Below are 15,035 nucleotides of genomic sequence, written 5' to 3' on the forward strand. Positions count from 1 at the left end.
GGAAGAGGAAGAAATTAGGCTCCAGCCTAGGTTAGGTTCATTTTTAATGTATAAAAAAAAAAAAACTACTTAATGCGGTACATTTACCCTCTGTGCCTTCTCGCGTTTAAAAAAACCTATCCCTCTGCCCAGTCTTAATCCCTCCTTACAACCATGACCCCCTCCCTCCCGCTGCACTCTGTCCCTTCCATGCACAGTACACTCATCCCCTTAAGGCTATGGTCATCACTCCCAGCCCACTGACCCAGATACAAGGAGCCAACTAGGTCAGGATCTAAGCGCACACACACATTCAGAGACACTTTATAAAAAGGCAGGATCCGTACACACACACAAACCAAGATTGTTTTTAAAAAGCCATTAAAATAAATGGTGTGTATGGTGTGTGTTTCTATTTTTACTAACGCAAAATACTTGAGGTCCTTGTAAGGGAAAAATTGGCGATGCTTGTTTGGATTTTCCCCATTTCCAGTGTGCCCGCTGAGAGGGGATTCTTTCTCCAAAACAGAGTAAAGTAATGAGACTGATACGCATCGCAGGCAGCTCCAAGGAGTTGGATAGTTTTGACTTCCCAACAGTAGCAGCAACTTTGAGAAGGCAAAGGTCTGCCACAAACGCTAGTAAATTAGAGGCAAATTGTGTTTGTCGGGCTCAGTCCTAGCAGTTCTGCTGCCGCCCTAGGCAATATCCACATATGCCGCATGGGTGTCATGTATCCAATAAACAACATTAACTATAATCATCCAGTAGAACTGTTAAAAAAAATATATATATATATTTTTTTTTAAAAGAGTGTGATATCATCTGAGCTTTGGAAACAAGTGCTTTCATAAATGCATGGCGAGGGCCTCGTTTCACAGGAGCATTGTAAAATAATCTCTCATTTAATGAACCAGCCTTAATTAATTTTGCTTATTTACATAATTTTACATCAGTTTTACCAGTTCTTTATTTTGTGGTCGCCTAAATTGGCCTCTTTCCACTGCTGTGGTGCTGAATCGCAGCGGGAATGGGTGTGGGGAGGCCTGCCCTGGTGTTCGTAAACAGGCATGTTTTGTTATTTTTAGGCCTAATTAAAATGTTCATGTCTAGGCTAAATTAAAGTTAGAAGCCTAGGTTGTATTTGAAAACAGCTGTGTTTTATTAATTAAAAATGTTCATACAAATAGCCTGTAAGACAGGAGTTCACAAATATATTTTGAAGTTACTGTGTAGGCGACTTGCTCTTCTGGGTTAAATGTTTCTTTAAAAAATGAATCTCTTATTTTTAATTTATGATTTATAGCAGGGATGAAGGCACAACTTTTCAATAAAACCTGTCATGTTGGTATAGATCATTCTACTTTATTATTACAACTTTTAAGGCTAATTTCTACTCTGTTAAAATGAATTACAATAATCTAAATGTGATTTTGAGCACCGTGAGTGGACGCCCTAATGCTTTATGCACCCAATGTATATGCATGTCCGGTAAATTGCAACGAAAAAAAGTGCCTCAAAAGCTAGAGGAAAATGTTATGGATGTGACAGGGTCCCAAAACACACACAGCAAATGACACTGCACTCCATTTCAAATTTACAACGTTTTAGGAATTTCATTCCAGATCATGAATGACAGATGTTTAATTTCAAATATTAAATTGTTATCAATCACTTGAGTAACAGAATAAACAAACAAGAACTCAAACTCAATTCCAAAATGTTTTATAAGCTCATGGCTTTGTATTCTCTCTCACCCTTTAATCTGCCAGCACAGGCTCTATGAAATGGTACCTCCTCCCCGTTGTCCACAAAAGAACCCAGGGTGTGGACAACTTGACCTGCAGCCACCCAAACCTAGTCTTCCTTGGCTGGCAAGATGTATTTAGGGGTGGCAGGTAGCCTAGTGGTTAGAGTGTTAAGCCAGTAACCGAAAGGTTGCTGGATCGAATCCCCGAGCTGACAATGTAAAAATCTATCATCCTGGCCCTGAACAAGGCAGTTAACCCACTGTTCCCTGGTAGGCCGTCATTGTAAATAAGAATGAGTTCTTATATTTAACTTAATTTTTTTTTTTTTTACACAAATCCTGTGTGGTTGGTTTCTCCTCAAGAACTGCATTTCAACAGCATGAGAGTCCGTTTTCTTTGTTACCAGTCCCACAAACTACCTGTACTGTATATACACAGAGTATACCACAATCCATGTCTCAATTGTCTCAAGGCTTAAAAATCCTTCTTTAACCTTTCTCCCCTTCGTTCATCTACACTGATTTGAAGTCCATTTAACAAGTTACATCAATAAGGGATCAAGGCTGTCACCTGGTCAGTGTGTCATGGAAATAGCTGGTGTTAATGTTTTGTAGACTCAGTGTGTACCTCTAGACTAACAATAGACTCAGGGATTGATACACCCATTTCATTCCCTTGTTTATTTGAGCTAGCTGGACTCATTCCTCACTCATCCCTAATCACCTCTACTAGAGGTCGACCGATTAATCGGAATGGACGATTAATTAGGGCCGATTTCAAGTTTTCATAACAATCGAAAATCGGTATTTTTGGGCGCCGATTTCAGATTAGTTATTTATTTAAATATTTGTATACCTTTTATTTAACTAGGCAAGCCAGTTAAGAACACTTTCTTATTTTCAATGACTGACTAGGAACTGTGGGTTAACTGCCTTGTTCAGGGGCAGAACGACAGATTTTTACATTGTCAGCCCAGGGGTTGCAACCGCACAGATAACTAGTCCAACGCTCTAACCATTGCACTCCACGAGTAGCCTGCCTGTTACGCAAATGCAGTAGAAGCCCAGGTAAATTGCTAGCTAGCATTAAACTTATCTTATAAAAAACAATCAATCATAATCACTAGTTATAACTACTAATCCAGTTTAGCAGGCAATATTAACCAAGTAAAATTGTGTCATTTCTCTTGCGTTCATTGCACGCAGAGTCAGGGTATATGCAACCGTTTGGGCTGCCTGGCTCATTGCGAACTAATTTGCCAGAATTTTACGTAATTATGACATACATTGAAGGTTGTGCAATGTAACAAGAATATTTAGACGTAGGGATGCCACCCGTTAGATAAAATACCGAACGGTTCTGTATTTCAAAGAAATAAAAGTTTTGTTTTCGAAATGATAGTTTCCGGATTCGATCATATTAATGACCAAAGGCTCTTATTTCTGTGTGGTATTATGTTATGATTAAGTCTGATTTGATAGAGCAGTCTGACTGAGCAGCAGCAGGCCCGTAATCATTCATTCAAACAGCACTTTCGTGCGTTTTGCCAGCAGCTCTTCACAAGCACAGCGCTGTTTATGACGTCAAGCCTATCAGCCTAATGGCTGGTGTAACCAATGTGAAATGGCTAGCTAGTTAGCTGGGTGTGCGCTAATACTGTATCAAACGTCACTCGCTTTTAGATTTTCAATGGGTAACGATGCTTCGAATGTGGCTGTCGATGTGTTCCTGGTTCGAGCCCAGGTAGGGGCGAGGAGGGGGACAGAAGCTATACTGTTACACTGGCAATACTATAGTGCCTATAAGAACATCCAATAGTCAAAGGTATATGAAATACAAATGGTATAGAGAGAAAGTCCTATAAATACTATATTAACTACAACCTAAAACCTCTTACCTTGGAATATTGAAGTCTCATGTTAAAAAGAACCACCAACTTTCATATGTTCTCATGTTCTGAGCAAGGAACTTAAACGTTAGCTTTTTTACATGGCACATATTTTTACAGGGCACATATTACTTTCTTCTCCAAACACTCTGTTTTTGTTAAACCAAATTGAACATGTTCCATTATTTATTTGAGGCTATTGATTTTATTGATGTTTTATATTAAGTTAAAATAAGTGTTAATTAAGTATTATTGTAATTGTCATTATTATTACAAAAAAACACACCCCCCAAAAATATTCGGCCGATTAATCGGTTTCGGCTTTTTGGTCCTCCAATAAATCGGTATCAGCGTTGAAAAATCGGCCGACCTCTAATCTCTACTGTATATTTACATATGTCAATACGTTGATGTCTTTCCTACTGTATGAAGGTTTAAACTTCATTTTCATGATGTGAAATGGTAAAAAATAAAATAAAAAAAAATAACAGGTTTTGCACTTTCATAGACATTTTTGTCAGATTGTAAATCACCTCAGACTTGACAGCTGCAGTTCACAAGCACTGGCAGGGCAGACTACACCGATACAGACCAATATTGTCACTGGGGGTAACTTACTCAAGGAAGTACACAAACTCAGCATGACCAGTGAACATGTATGGATTTTTAAGACCTTAATTATGTTTTGAAAATAAGAACTTTATTATTCCATGCAATGCTCCAGTTAGCAGCACACACGATTGCAGTTCATATGAGAACGTGAAATAGATCACACACAGATAAAAACAATTGCCTGTTAACACTTCGGTGGCAGTAGGAAGGGTATGATCATGACCATTATCATGATCATGTTACACAGTGATGCTGACTAATGATTACTGACAAAGAGAGAAAGGTGATATAATTGGTTTCTTAAGTCCTTGATGAAAGTTAGGTTTGCATAGAAAGTCTGCATACAATCATACTCGAAACGCCTCCACAATAACAACTTTTTTTTTTTTTACCCCCTTTTCTCCCCAATTTCGTGGTATCCAATTGTTAGTAGCTACTATCTTGTTTCATCACTACAACTCCCGTACGGGCTCGGGAGAGACCAAGGTTGAAAGTAATGCGTCCTCCGATACACAACCCAACCAAGCCGGACTGCTTCTTAACACAGGGCGCATCCAACCCTGTTATGGAAGACAGAGGCCACAAATGTTGTAATTGAAGAAAAAAAACTGTTAAAACAGTGCACCGTAAGTGTGTATTTTTGCATCTGTGAAATTATTTTGTCATATTAAAGTAGAGGGATTTATGTTTCTAGAACCGTACCGCAATTAAGAATCGATTCACATTTAGATTGAGTATTTGGCTGTTTTGGCTTACAGAGCAAATTCGCCCTTTAAAGCCACTGAGTAAGTCCCAAATAAAATGTAACTTTTGTTGTTGTTGTCTGCTTTAATATACACTACATGACCAAAAGTATGTGGACACCTGCTCATTGAACATCACAGTCCAAAATCATGGGCATTAATATGGAGTTGGTGGAAGGTTTTCCATTAAATGTTAGAACATTGCTGCAGGGACTTGCTTCCAATCAGTCACGAGCGTTAGTGAGGTTGGATACTGATGTTAGGCGATTAGGCCTGGCTTGCAGTCGGCGTTCCAATAATGACAGAGCGGGGAAAAATGGTTTATAGTATTTTTTTAAATAAATTTGCAAAAATGTTTCACAATTACAAGTTAAATAGCCCTTGATGTTTTTTGCGACTGCACTTTAAGAAACTTTCAAAGTTCTTGAAATGTTCCTCATTGACTGACCTTAATGTAATGGCCTGCCATTTTCTCTGCTTATTTGAGCTGCTCTTGCCATAACCCGATAAAAGGTATACATCAATTTAACCTTTTGTTTTTTGACAATAATTTCTTGCCGCTCTGAAAGATAAGTGCTTTGAAAACCGCACCATAAGCAATGCGCGTTAATGTTCAGCCAGAGCACAGCGGCCCTTAAAGCTGCAATATGTACATGTTCAGGCGACCTGACCAAATTAACTTAGAAATTAGTTATAGATCTGTCACACATGGAAAGCAAGTCTAAGAAGTGGTAAATCTGTACTATGGGCGCTATTTCTATGCTTCCAGTTTTTGCATCTTGTTCACTTGCTTCAAAGCAGCTCAAAATACAATATTTTTGGATATGGAAAAGATGGTACAGTGATTCCCTACACTATACATGCTTGTTTTGTCACAAACTGAAATGAGAATTTTAGCAACCAGGATATTTTTTTGCATAGTGCAGCTTTAACAAAACCCATCCCCTACAAAAAGATGCCTTCCTCCAATCACTTGTGTAATGTAATGTAACCAAGTCATGATCAAGGGCTAGAAACTTGTTGCAGGTGTAGAAAATCACTGTTTTTACTACTTTGAATTCTACCCTGTGATGTCACAGAGAAGCATTTTTTAGTGTGTTGGAGATTATGAAAATGACGTTTAAAAGTGCTGGAATTGCCCTTTAACACTACCTACCTAATAATAACACCTAACAACCTAGTCCAGTCGAATAGGATATACGTTAACTAACTACAATAATTACAATTATCTTACACTAGTCTCAGATTTACTCTGGTATATCTATATTGAATGACATGAAATCATTTTTTCGACGTCCCCTACAACCCAATAAATAGTCAATCCAATGCATAATTGCCTAATGTGGCACTGGTAGGCCTAACGTTGGGCCTAACCAACACGTCACAAGTCTAAATGTATTGTTAAAAACAAGTTAGGGAAACTGTCAATGTAATAAAATAAAAAATAAAAAACAAAGGAGGGACAGTCAAAGGAAATCGTGAATGAGAACGCGAATTTACGTTAGCTAACTCGCCAGTGTGCTAGCTAGCTGTTACATTATTGGCTAACAAGGTAATTTAGCAAGTTCCGGTAGATACCTAGCCGTCTATGAAGGTACAGCTATTTTATTACATTTTCAAAAACAAATTGTGCCTTTTAGCAAGATTGATAGATAATGCCACGCAGCTAACTTCCAACATGCTAACGTCATAGAGTCAAACATTCAACGCAAAATGGTAACATTCGCTAGCTTGTCAGGCTAACCAAGGTTTGCCTGAATCGCCACCGTTTTTGCCTACCTGTTGTTGGTCCTTGGACTCCCCTGCCTTCCTTTTCCTGTTAACTGTTTTTCTCGCCATAATCTGACACACACAAGCCTCTCACCCACATGGAGGGCAATACTGACGCTAGGTACTGGGTCATATAATGGCGATTAGCTATTTTGTTGTCTGGCTCTGACTGTAGCAGCATGCGGCGGGGAAGGAAGAGCACATAGGGTGATGTTGACTAGCTAACGTTAGTCTACCCTCCGGGTCCCAAAACTACAACTATAGCTACGCGCGTAGGTTAGCTTTTAACCGAATAACATTTGCTTAAGTGGAGGCTAAATGTAAGGCTCTCCTCCATCTCTCTTTTTATATGTTCTCCATCCTTCCTTCTTTCTTTACAAATAGCGTCACCAACGGTAACAATATTGTGCCGCGCGCAACTGCAGTACAATTCAACAGCAACAAAAACGTCGAACGTGCACGTACGCTAAAGCGTGCGCGTTCACAAACCAGTTGTAATTGATGTCATACTTACGCTTCGGAACTCTTCACGTGCGTTAGTAAAATCACGCTGGCAATCTACCCCGGTTGCCGATTTCATAGCAGTCAGAGCCTACAAAGCAGGTTTGAGGAGTTAGCGAGGTAACTTTAGTAAACTCTTAGTTCGACTCAACTCAGGATAACCACTCATTATATTGAGAACATTATGTTTTTGTAATTTTTAAAATTGAATTGTTAACTGGACAAATCAGTTAAGAACAACTTCTTATTTACAATGACAGCCTACCAAAATGTCTCCTGCGGGGATGGGGGCTGGGATTCAAAATATAGGACAAAACACACAACACGACAAGAGACACAAGATTCTCTCGTCTGATGAAAACAATATTGAACTCTTTGGCCTGAATGCCAAACGTCATGTCTGGAGGAAACCTGGCACCATCCCTACAGTGAAGCATGGTGGTGGCAGCATCATGCTGTGGGGATGTTTTTCAGCGGCAGGGACTGAGAGACAAGTCAGGATCAAGGAAAAGATGAATGGGGCATAGTACAGAGAAATACTTGATGAAAACCTGCTCCAGAGTGCTCATGACCTCAGACTTGGGTGAAGGTACATCCCCACAGCATGATTCTGCCACCACCAAGCTCATCACTAAGCTTAGGACCCTAGGACTAAACACCTCCCTCTGCAACTGGATCCTGAACTTCCTGACAGGCCGCCCCCAGGTGGTAAGGTTAGGTAACAACACATCCTCCACGCTGATCCTCAACACGGGGTCCCCTCAAGGGTGCGTGCTCAGTCCCCTCCTGTTCTCCCTGTTCATTCATGACTGCACGGCCAGACATGACTCCAACACCATTAAGTTTTCCGATGACACAACAGTCATAGGCCTGATCACCGACAACAACAAGACGGCTTATAGGGAGGAGGTCAGAGACCTGGTCGTGTGGTGCCAGGACAACAACCTCTTATTCAACATGATCAAGACACAGGAGATGATTGTGGACTACAGGAAAAGGAGGACCAAGCACGCCCCTATTATCATCTACAGGGCTATAGTGAAGCAGGTTGAGAGCTTACAGTTCCTTGATGTCTACATCACCAACAAACTAACATGGTCCAAGACAGCCGTGAAGAGGGCACAACAAAGCCTATTCCCCCTCAGGAGGCTGAAAAGATTTGGCATAGGTCCTCAGATCCTCAAAAGGTTCTACAGCTGCACCATCGAGAGCATCCAGACTGGTCGCATCACAAGGCACTACAGTGGATAGTGTGTACGGCCCAGTACATCACTGGGGCCAAGCTTCCTGCCATCCAGGACCCCTATACCAGGTTGCGTCAGGCCCTAAAAATGGTCAAAGACTCCAGCCACCCTAGTCATAGACTGTTCTTTCTGCTACCGCACGGCAAGTGGTACCGGGGCGCCAAGTCTAGGTCCAAGAGGCTTCTAAACAGCTTCTACCCCCAAGCCATAATACTCCTGAACATCTAATCAAATGGCTACCCAGGCTATTTGCATTTCCCCCCTTTTTTTACGCTGCTGCTACTCTTATCTATGCATAGTCACTTTAATAACTCTACCTACATATCACCTCAACTAATCGCTGCCCCGGCACATTGACTCTGTACCGGTACCCCCTGTATATAGCCTCGCTATTGTTATTTCACTACTGCTCTTTAATTATTTGTTACTTTAAAAAATAAATTAAGGTATTTTTCGTAAAACTACATTGTTGGTTAAGGGCATGTAAGTAAGTATTTCACTGTAAGGTGACCTGTTGTATTCGGCGCATGTGACAAATACAATTTGATTTAAGGTATACCTACCAACAGGACAATGACCCTAAGCACTCAGCTTTGGGACAAGTCTCTAAATGTCTTTGAGTGGCCCAGCCAGAGCCCGGACTTGAACCTGATCGAAAATCTTTGGAGAAACCTGAAAATAGCTGTGCAGCAACGCTCCCCATCCAACCTGACAGAGCTTGAGAGTATCTGCAGAGAATGGGAGAAACTCCCCAAATACAGGTGTGTCAAGCAGGTAGCGTCCTACCCTAGAAAACTCGAGGCTGTTATCGCTGCTAAAGGTGATTCAACAATGTACTGAATACTTATGTAAATTTATTTTTTAAATTTTATTTCAAATGTAGCAAACATTTCAAAAACCTGTTTTTGCTTTGTCATTATGGGGTATTGTGTGTAGATTGAGGAATAAAAACAATTTATTCCATTTTAGAATAAGGCTGTAACGTAACAAAATGTGGAAAAATGAATACTTTCCAAAGGCACTGTATATTTAAAACCAAATACTTTTACTGGGTGACTTGGGAAAGGTATCTTTACTTTTACTCAAGTATGACAATTCAGTACTTTTTCCACCACTGTAAACGGTGCCCACAAACTGTTAGGGCCTACATAAAGATGTCCCAACAGCAGACCTTTCTTTTCAGCACCATGGAGTGAATCCTTACCACTGCTACACCTGGCTATCAGTGGAGACTTATTGGCAACGAAACAGTTAATTCAGCCTCATTTACTGCCTTTTTAAAAACATAGCTGACATGGCTGACTTGCTTAAATGTCTGAATCGAAATTACGGATTGCCTCTTATCCGCTCCTCTTTCCTTTATGCCATAGTTAGTACAATTGTCAGTAGAAACCACATTTATTTAATACCTCATAATTAAGGATCCACACCTTTTTTACATTTTTGCATGAAATTAAATTTCTAACTGCCTGTAGCTCAGGACCTGTAGCAAGGATATGCATATTCTTGATACATTTTGAAGTTTGTGGAAATGTGAAATTAATGTAGGAGAATAACACATTAGATCTGGTAAAAGATAATACAAAGAAAAAAATATTTTATGTATTTTTTTGGACCATCTTTGAAACGCAAGAGAAAGGCCATAATATATTATTCCAACTCAGGCACAATTTAGACATTGGCCACTAGATGGCAGCAGTGCATGTGCACATTTTTAGACTGATCCAATGAACCATTGTGTTTATGTTCAAAATATTGTATCAAGACTGCCCAAATGTGCCTAAGTGGTTTATTAATAACTTTAAGTTCATAACTCTGCACTCTCCTCAAACAATAGCATGGCATTGTTTCACTGTAATAGCTACTGTAAATTGGACAGTGCAGTTAGATTAACAAGAATTTAAGCTTTCTGCCAATATCAGATATGTCTATGTCCTGGCAAATGGTCTTGTTACTTACAACCTCATGCTAATCGCATTAGCGCACATTAGCTCAACCGTCCCGCGGGTGGGACACTGATCTCTAAAGATCCTTATTTTGATGTATTACATTTATATTTTTGTGAATGACAAGGATTTGCCAGTAAGAATGTCGACGTGATTCATGATGATGGCTGCTTGTATAGTTTACTAGCTAAGATTTTTAAAGTATGACGTTGATATGATCAGTCCAATCAAAGCTACCGGTAGATATAACGTCATTTTATCTATGACCAATGAACTTGAGCCTTCTTGGATGGGCACTTCTAATGTAAATCTATGGCAGCACCCAAGAGGGCTTCAACTTTCTAGCTCTCCCTGTAGATTTTGCAGTGACATAGTGTCCCCATGAGTGACAGTACACTGAGCTAATCACGACGCAACTAGAGTAGATTACCAACCCCTACTCTCTGTATATTCGGCTGACTTGCCCCTCCACTGCAGAAAGCACTGAGCCAAACTGAAACGTCTACATTTTGGAGCTGCCTTAAGAAAGCCAAAGAGTGACCATGATTGTATGCAGCTTTATTAACACTTTATTTATATTCTGTTTTACATTGTTTGCAAACAGATATATGAATATATGCAAAACAGGCAACAAAAAATAGGTGGGGCTAGCTATATGGGGCTCAAAACAGGTGGGGTTCTGCCCCACCTGCCCTGAATGACGGGTCTCCAATGCAGCCTTATGACTTGATATCGAGTATTATGCATCTATTTCCTGTTGCACCATACAGTATGTGCCGTTCCACAAGTAAATTACGCAATTTATGAGGTTGAGTAGTGCTTGATGTCTTTGCTCTTCTCCAAATACCATTTTAGAGTTTTGAAATGGTGTAGAAATGCAATAAATGAGCCTCAACACCCCACCCCCAAATAAAATAACACCCATCCCACTTTGCCATACCCTAGGTTTAGCTGAACTGACGCCACTCACTTAATTGTCACGAGAATCCATAAAATAGTTGCATTTGTTATGTTCACTATGTAGTCCTAGTGAATTATTGTTGTATGTTCCTTGACTCACCTTATGTTCTAAGGGAGCCACTGTACCAGCCTGCTCTAAACAGTTGTTAGCTCACGTGCCGACAGTTGCAGCTAATACATGCTAGCAGTTTATAAAGAATTTAGCTAGTCTCGTTCTTTCTACACTGAACAAAAATATAAAGGCAATGTGTAAAATGTTGGTCCCAGGTTTCATGAGCTGAAATACAAGATCCCAGAAATGTTCCATACCCACAAAAAGCTTCTCTCAAAATGTTTGTCACAAATTTGCTTCCACCCATTTTAGTGAGCATTTCTCCTTTTCAAGAATATCCATCCACCTGACAGGTGTGGCATATCAATAAGCTGATTAAACAGCATGATCATTACACAGGTGCCCCTTGTGCTGGGGACAATAAAAGGCCACTCTAAAATTGTAGTTGTGTCACACAACAAAATTACATGGATATCTCATGTTTATGGAGCGTGCATTTGGCATGCTGACTGTAGGAATGTCCACCAGGGCTGTTGCCAAATAATTGAATGTTCATGTCTCTACCATAAGCCGCCTCCAATGTTTTAGTGAATTTGGCAGTACGTCCAACCGGCCTCACAACCGCAGACCACATGCTACCACTCCAGCCCAAGACCTCTACATCTGGCTTCTTCACCTGCGGGATCGTCTGAGACCAGCCACCCGGACAGCTGATGAAACTGTGGGTTTGCACAACAGAATAATTTCTGAAAACTGTCAGAAACCCTCTCAGGGAAGTTCATCTGCGTGCTCATCGTCCTTACCAGGATCTTGACTTGACTGCAGTTTGGTGTTGTAACAGATTTTAGTGGACAAATGCTCACCTTTTATGGCCACTGGCACACTGGAGAAGTGTGCTCTTCACAGATGAATCCCGGTTTCAACTCTACCGGGAAGATGGCAGACAGAGTGTCTGGCATCAAATGGGCAAGCGGTTTTCTGATGTCAACATTGTGAACAGAGTGCACCATTAGTGGCGGTGGGGTTATGGTATGGGCAGGTATAAGCTATGGACAACAAACACAATTGCATTTTATCAATGGCTATTTGAATGCCCAGAGATACCGTGATGAGATCCATTGCCCATTGTCGTGCCATTCATCCGCTGCCATCACCTGATATTAAAGTATGATAATGCACAGCCCCATGTCGCAAGGATCTGTACACAATTCCTGGAAGCGGAATTTTTTTTTCATGGCCTGCATACTCTCCAGACATGTCACCCATTGAGCATATTTGGAATGCTCTGGATCAACGTGTACAACAGGATGTTCCAGTTCCCGCAAATATCCAGCAACTTTGCACAGCCATTGAAGAGGAGTGGGACGTTCCAAAAGGCCACAATCAACAGCCTGAACAACTCTATGCAAAGACTATGTGTCGTGCTGAATGAGCCAAATGGTCATTCCAGATACTGACTGGTTTTCTGATCGACCTTTTTTAAGGTAGTCATGTGTAATGCATACAGTATATGAGGGCCTAATGAATTTCTCCCAATTGACTGATTTCCTTATATGAATTGAACTCAGTAAACTCTTTGAAATGATTGCGTTCATATTTTTATTCATAACACAGTTCCTTGAGTTCCCCAGCCGTAGCCTGCCTAGGCTATATGCATGTGATCCAAATAACAGTTAGGCATAATGTCGTTTTTTTCAAACATGTATTATTGGCTCTGGCAGTATTATTGTAAACACTAGACAGACACGTTTTAACTATACATGTCAGAAGAAGGAAGTGGGAGGCCCCTATAAATGGCAGGTAATCCAAAGAAAGATGAGGAGTAGGCAGCCGGTACGTTAAAATAAAAACGTTTAGTTAACTATTAACATAATATATTTACAAAGGAATAGATGTCGGAGCAGTCAGCAGAGAACATCAAGATGCACAACTGCAACACGTTTTGACTAGTCTTCCTCAAGAAGTGGAGATCCATAGCGCCCACTAGCGGTTACCCAAGCTAGCTAGCTTTATAAAAGCCGGATTAGATCTAGCTTCAATCGTAGTATACCACTCTAGTTTGAGTGCCAGAGCACAGAATAATTTAAATTACGAACCTAGCACCAAGTTTTATGACAGTAAACATTGGCTCAAAAACTGAGGTTGTTGCCAATAACACATTTACTTATTAACCCTCGAGATAAACAGTATAGCCAACTCTGCTAGGCTGAGTAAAACGATCGGAGTGCGGTGTTCTCTCATTTGTGTCTGAAAGTAACTAGCAAGCTACCCAACATTAGCAAGTTTAGCTTGGGCGCTTGACTGCCGTTGAGGTCAGAAAGCTCGAATCAACCCTACTCCTCCGCCAGAGCATCCAGTGTGCGCTCTGAACGCTCCGAGAGCATATGGACAAACATTGGAGTTTGCAGCCAATCGCACAAACAGATTTGAGGCCAGGCTACTTGTGGTGTTCACAGGTCCTAGAAGACTGGTTACTTAAGTAGTAGTAGGTGTAAGCAGCAGTGGTGTAAAGTAACCAAGTAAACATACTTTTAAGTACTACTTAAGTCGTGTGCTTTACCATTTATATTTTTGTTTACTTTTACTCCACAATATTCCTAAAGAAAATATATACTTTTTACTACCATACATTTTCCATCAGGTTGACATTTGTCATGAGTATTGTCCTGGAGGCAGAACTGAGAAATGTCCCCTTAGATAGGCCAGTTGCAATGTCAAAAATTGGCTATATTGTAAATATTCAGGAAAACAAAAATGTGCTTTTTGGTCTTAATTTAAGGTTAGGGTTAGCAGTGTGGATAAGGTTAGGTTTTCAGATTTTATGACTTTGTGGCTGTGACAGATAGTGACCACTCTGTAGAGCTGCCTCCACAACAAGATTCATGATGAAAAACACTAACCTGCACTTTTTCTCTGACACCCAAAAGTAATTGTTACATTTCAAATGCTCAGGCAGAACAGCAATATGGTCCAATTTATGCACCTATCAATATAACGCTTTGCCACCCCTACTGCCTCTGATCTGGTAGACTCACTGAACACAAATACTGTGTTTGTAAATGTGGAGTGTTGGAGTTTGCCCCTGGCATGGCTGTCCTTAAAAAAAAGTTAAGAACATTGTGCTATCTGGTTTGCTTAATGCAAAGAATTTGATGTATAGCATTTTTACTCAAGTATGAAAATGGAGTACTTTTTCCACCACTGTACTTAAGTACATTTTAAACCAGATACTTTTACTCAAGTAGTATTTATGTATTTTTTCCCATTAAGGTTTCTTTACTTTTATTTAAGTAAGGCAACAGAGTACTTTTTCCACCACTGGTAAGCAGTGTGGTTATTGCTCTATGCAGCCCCTCAATAGGTAGCTGAGCTTCAATCATATTGCTTCCACCTATACAGCTCTTTGAGATCTGCGTGAACACAAAAAGGCATTTTTCACACTGGCAGTTTCAAAGGGTTCCAAAATGGAAGTGGGCATATAACAGTACAGGTCAGGCTCTGATGTCAAAGTTAGTAATAGAATATGAACAGAACAGCCCATCTGCTTTGACTCTGGCAGCAAAAATAAAAGGCACCAATTATTTTTTAT

General features: G+C 40.3%; 1 protein-coding gene across 1 annotated transcript in view; it reads right to left on the reverse strand.

Annotated features, from left to right (window-relative positions):
• LOC115142748 (DDB1- and CUL4-associated factor 12-like) overlaps positions 1–7,174 on the reverse strand; it is a 28,638-nt gene extending 21,464 nt beyond the window's left edge. The window contains exon 1 of the mRNA XM_029682426.2: positions 6,753–7,174. Within this exon, the coding sequence (XP_029538286.1) occupies positions 6,753–6,812 (60 nt within the window). The 5' untranslated portion in view covers positions 6,813–7,174. The remainder of the gene's footprint in view (positions 1–6,752) is intronic.
• Between the last annotated feature and the right edge of the window lie 7,861 nt (positions 7,175–15,035).

Source organism: Oncorhynchus nerka, linkage group LG15 (assembly GCF_034236695.1).
Source record: "Oncorhynchus nerka isolate Pitt River linkage group LG15, Oner_Uvic_2.0, whole genome shotgun sequence".
NCBI classification, from domain to species: domain Eukaryota; kingdom Metazoa; phylum Chordata; class Actinopteri; order Salmoniformes; family Salmonidae; genus Oncorhynchus; species Oncorhynchus nerka.